At 47.1% G+C, this 5,462-nt stretch overlaps 1 protein-coding gene across 1 annotated transcript in view; it reads left to right on the forward strand.

Moving 5' to 3' along the window:
- The first annotated feature begins 5,338 nt into the window (after positions 1–5,338).
- PIAS1 (protein inhibitor of activated STAT 1) overlaps positions 5,339–5,462 on the forward strand; it is a 57,435-nt gene continuing 57,311 nt past the window's right edge. The window contains exon 1 of the mRNA XM_014952721.1: positions 5,339–5,409. Coding sequence (XP_014808207.1) covers positions 5,386–5,409 — 24 coding nt within the window. The 5' untranslated portion in view covers positions 5,339–5,385. The remainder of the gene's footprint in view (positions 5,410–5,462) is intronic.

A 5,462-nucleotide genomic window follows, 5' to 3' on the forward strand; every position in this document is an offset into this window, starting at 1 on the left:
TCCCCCCCCCCCCCCCCCCCCCGAAAAGGCTATTTCAGTGACACATCTAAATGCTGTTTATGCCTCCAACAATCTCAGAAATAAAAGATCGTTTTCTATCAAGAAACAGAGTCATCAAGAAAACAGTCATCAAGAATCTATCTTTAAATAACTTTTGAAGTTATATTCAGGATCAAAAATGCCTTTTGAGCAGAGAGTACTTTTGGGCCGTTAGACCAAGAGGGAAAAGTCTTGGAGACTTGGATTAATGAAAACAGCATGTGAGTAGAAAAAAATGCATATCTGTTTTAAAAATGTTATTGTGTCTGAAATGGTTTTAAGCAAGTGAGTTATGTGACACGATACGTTTTTGGGGAGGTTACAGCACAGGAAAATAGAAGAAATGGGGGTGGAAGGTAGATTCTGGAAGTCATTTATTTTGCAGCAATATGGCAAAAAGGGGGAAATGAACTCTAGAAAATTGGGAACTGAAAATATAAAAACTTTGAATGGTTGAGGAAAACCCTGATCTTTATTTTTCTCTCTCTCCCCAAGGACCTCCCCATTCAAAAAAAAAAAAAAAAAAGTTAAAAGAAAAAAAATTGTAATTTCAGCTCAGAAACAGAGGTGACTGACAACTGAAGACTATTTTGAGGGTGTTCTCATCTGCCTTGGTTGCACCCCAGTTGCGGTACCTGATGGGCATGGCCTTTGGAAACAAAGATGAGTGTTGCCATCGCTGGAAGAGCTGGAGCGACTGGGAGCACCTTTGAAAATTGCTGTGTGTTGACAAAGTCTTTTCTTGGCAAAGAAACCATCATCTAAGTCTCGGGAGTAGAGAGGAACAAAATTTCATTACATGTAAATAATTGGCTAAAAATAGAAGCCCAGATTGCTTTTCACATTAAGTTCCTTCTTCATACTAAAGTATATACCGCATTAAAAAAAGAAGTGACTATCAGAAGTCCAAGCTGAAAAATAAAGGGCCTGCAGTAGCTGTGTCTGTAAAAATACTTATTTAGGGCGAACCACTTTGACTTGAATATTCTGTATGCTCTTAGTTTGCTTTCTTATTTTAACATATCTGAAGACATTCTCAGCCTGTTTTATTTAAAGCAAGTTTTGAAAGAGGACACTGTGGTTTATGGCCATGTGTCAGGTTTGATAGTGTTATGCCATGATTTAGCAAAGCACTTAAGCACATGTCCACATCCCACTGAATTTGGTAGGAAGTGAAGAAGCAGAGGAAAAACTGTTTGCTGAGCAGCAAGCCTCTTTCAGGGGGAAAAAAAAAAAACAATTGAAAAAAAAAAGAGATTTGAGTTTATATGATTATAGATCTTTTTGCCAAATTCTTTAAACTAGACACAAACTCATAAATTGTATTATATCATGATTATTAAACATATTCAATCATTCAAAATGAAGTATTCTAAACTGGGCTGGTTCAGACCACTGAAATAGATCAGCTAATTATGGTACATGTGGGCGTACTGGGTAGTCATCTGACTTTTATTTTTTTAGATATCTTGCCTCGCGCCCTGCCCCCTCCCCAAACCAGCATTTCAGGCACTATGATAAGTCTTCATTACATGCAGTATTAAGGCAGAGTATCGGAAGTATTACTTATCATCCTTTCCTAATTGCTCCTCATTTTCCGAATGCTTCGTTTGATGTGCTGACACTGAACTCAAGAGAACTGCAAAAGAAATCAGTGAGAACAGTGGACACTTCTCATAACCGTGATGGGAATGGGCCCTAAGCATGACCTGGAGAAGAAAGAGGAGGCAGAAGACGCAGCTGGGTTTTCTGTCAATCTGGTTTTGAGAGCAATCTGGGAAATATTTTTGCTTGAAATGCTATGAAATGAAATGTTTGGAAAGAGACGTGGGTTCAGAGCATCGGGACCTTATATATATTCTTACCCATAAGCAAGACGGCATCAAAAAGCTACTCACTAGAAAGATATTCATAGCAGTATCACAATCTTCCCTCAATGGAAACTACCTAATTTTAAATTGTGGCTAACTATTCAGGTCATATGGGAGACATAAATTATAATTCAGTAATAATCATGAGTGGTAATCTCTTTACCGCCGATTCCCTATGTGGCCTCAAGCACGCTTTCTTTAATCTGTAGAGTGGAGACATTAATGCTTTTTTCTTTTTTTTGTGTATCTTGCAATGCAGATAAGTGCTTTCTGAACGTTCGATGATGAATTTTATAGTGGTTGTGGAAAAACTGCAAATCTTGCATCTCTCACTTAAAAGGGTGTACAACACTGGCCCTGGTCAACAATATTTTTCCATCCCTTGCCCTAAGGTAAAGGCCAAGTGGAGAAAGTGTCATGGCAATCTGTAATTATAGTGACAGGCGGGTAAAAGGAAGCTGAATCAAGGCAAGGTGTGCGATTTGTGTGATTTAATGTTAGTATTTGAGCTGATCGACTTCACAACTGATGCAGTCCTCTTGCCGGGTAGCATTTTTGGTGTGTATTTCTCCCCTCTGCATTGTCTAAGAACCCACATTTTACTCAAAAATTATACGACCTGGGCAAGTTTAGCTCTGAAAGCTCTGCTCTGGTTCTGTGGGCTCTCCTAAAAACACTTGTATGGCTTTTCTGAAGCTGGAGGCAAACCCGGGCAACCTCATGTTGGATCCCTGAGACTCCCCCGCAGCCAGCCCCTCAGGGAATTATAACCCATCGGTGGTACGAAGGGGGATCCGGCTGATGGCAGCTCGTCCTGCAGCCACCGTGCCACCGGCTGCGGCCCGGCCGGCGCCGGGCACCCACCCTCGGCCCCGGCGGCGACAGAGCCCGGCCCGGCCCGCACCGCCGGCAGCACCCGGGCGCCCGCCGGGGGACCCCAGCCTAGTCCCGCGCTTCTTCACTCCTAAAACACTTCAAGCTGCAGATTTTCAGTTTTCAGAGTTACAAAATTTAATCAGCTTGGAATGCGTAGCCACCTCTTTCCTCTGGTGATCCTATTCGAGAGGCCCTCCGGCAGCCCGGGGTCTCTGGCCGGCGCGGCTGAGGAGAGCGAGGGCGCGAGCCCCCTCAGCGCCGCCCGCTCTCCCCTCAGCGCCCCGTTCCCCGCACGGCCTGAGGAGCGGGGGCGGCGGCACCGAGGGGGCTGCGCCGTCAGAGGGAAACTTTCCAGCGACGCGCTACCCCCAGAGCTGGACCGGAGACCCCCCCACCGAAGACCCGGGACTCCCCGCAGCCCGGGGGAGGGATCCTACAAGCAGAGGAAAAACTGTTTGCTGAGCAGCAAGCCTCTTTCAGGGGGAAAAAAAAAAAACAATTGAAAAAAAAAAGAGATTTGAGTTTATATGATTATAGATCTTTTTGCCAAATTCTTTAAACTAGACACAAACTCATAAATTGTATTATATCATGATTATTAAACATATTCAATCATTCAAAATGAAGTATTCTAAACTGGGCTGGTTCAGACCACTGAAATAGATCAGCTAATTTTGGTACATGTGGGCGTACTGGGTAGTCATCTGACTTTTATTTTTTTAGATATCTTGCCTCGCGCCCTGCCCCCTCCCCAAACCAGCATTTCAGGCACTATGATAAGTCTTCATTACATGCAGTATTAAGGCAGAGTATCGGAAGTATTACTTATCATCCTTTCCTAATTGCTCCTCATTTTCCGAATGCTTCGTTTGATGTGCTGACACTGAACTCAAGAGAACTGCAAAAGAAATCAGTGAGAACAGTGGACACTTCTCATAACCGTGATGGGAATGGGCCCTAAGCATGACCTGGAGAAGAAAGAGGAGGCAGAAGACGCAGCTGGGTTTTCTGTCAATCTGGTTTTGAGAGCAATCTGGGAAATATTTTTGCTTGAAATGCTATGAAATGAAATGTTTGGAAAGAGACGTGGGTTCAGAGCATCGGGACCTTATATATATTCTTACCCATAAGCAAGACGGCATCAAAAAGCTACTCACTAGAAAGATATTCATAGCAGTATCACAATCTTCCCTCAATGGAAACTACCTAATTTTAAATTGTGGCTAACTATTCAGGTCATATGGGAGACATAAATTATAATTCAGTAATAATCATGAGTGGTAATCTCTTTACCGCCGATTCCCTATGTGGCCTCAAGCACGCTTTCTTTAATCTGTAGAGTGGAGACATTAATGCTTTTTTCTTTTTTTTGTGTATCTTGCAATGCAGATAAGTGCTTTCTGAACGTTCGATGATGAATTTTATAGTGGTTGTGGAAAAACTGCAAATCTTGCATCTCTCACTTAAAAGGGTGTACAACACTGGCCCTGGTCAACAATATTTTTCCATCCCTTGCCCTAAGGTAAAGGCCAAGTGGAGAAAGTGTCATGGCAATCTGTAATTATAGTGACAGGCGGGTAAAAGGAAGCTGAATCAAGGCAAGGTGTGCGATTTGTGTGATTTAATGTTAGTATTTGAGCTGATCGACTTCACAACTGATGCAGTCCTCTTGCCGGGTAGCATTTTTGGTGTGTATTTCTCCCCTCTGCATTGTCTAAGAACCCACATTTTACTCAAAAATTATACGACCTGGGCAAGTTTAGCTCTGAAAGCTCTGCTCTGGTTCTGTGGGCTCTCCTAAAAACACTTGTATGGCTTTTCTGAAGCTGGAGGCAAACCCGGGCAACCTCATGTTGGATCCCTGAGACTCCCCCGCAGCCAGCCCCTCAGGGAATTATAACCCATCGGTGGTACGAAGGGGGATCCGGCTGATGGCAGCTCGTCCTGCAGCCACCGTGCCACCGGCTGCGGCCCGGCCGGCGCCGGGCACCCACCCTCGGCCCCGGCGGCGACAGAGCCCGGCCCGGCCCGCACCGCCGGCAGCACCCGGGCGCCCGCCGGGGGACCCCAGCCTAGTCCCGCGCTTCTTCACTCCTAAAACACTTCAAGCTGCAGATTTTCAGTTTTCAGAGTTACAAAATTTAATCAGCTTGGAATGCGTAGCCACCTCTTTCCTCTGGTGATCCTATTCGAGAGGCCCTCCGGCAGCCCGGGGTCTCTGGCCGGCGCGGCTGAGGAGAGCGAGGGCGCGAGCCCCCTCAGCGCCGCCCGCTCTCCCCTCAGCGCCCCGTTCCCCGCACGGCCTGAGGAGCGGGGGCGGCGGCACCGAGGGGGCTGCGCCGTCAGAGGGAAACTTTCCAGCGACGCGCTACCCCCAGAGCTGGACCGGAGACCCCCCCACCGAAGACCCGGGACTCCCCGCAGCCCGGGGGAGGGATCCTACAGACTGCTCCCCGCCGGAGACCCCCCGCCCGGCAGAGCGCAGAGGAGGGACAAAATGGCGCAGCGATTCAAACGCTGCGCGCTGCGTGCCGGCGGGGGGGCGGCGGGGGGGCGGTGTCCCGGCGGGGTTCACTGCGCCTGCGCCCGGAGTTGCAAGATGGCGGACAGTGCGGAACTAAAGGTAAAGCGCAGCTTCAATTCCCTTCGCGATGCCCCTCGCTGCCGCTCTCGGGG

Source organism: Calidris pugnax, unplaced genomic scaffold (assembly GCF_001431845.1).
Source record: "Calidris pugnax isolate Ruff unplaced genomic scaffold, ASM143184v1 scaffold187, whole genome shotgun sequence".
NCBI lineage: Eukaryota > Metazoa > Chordata > Aves > Charadriiformes > Scolopacidae > Calidris > Calidris pugnax.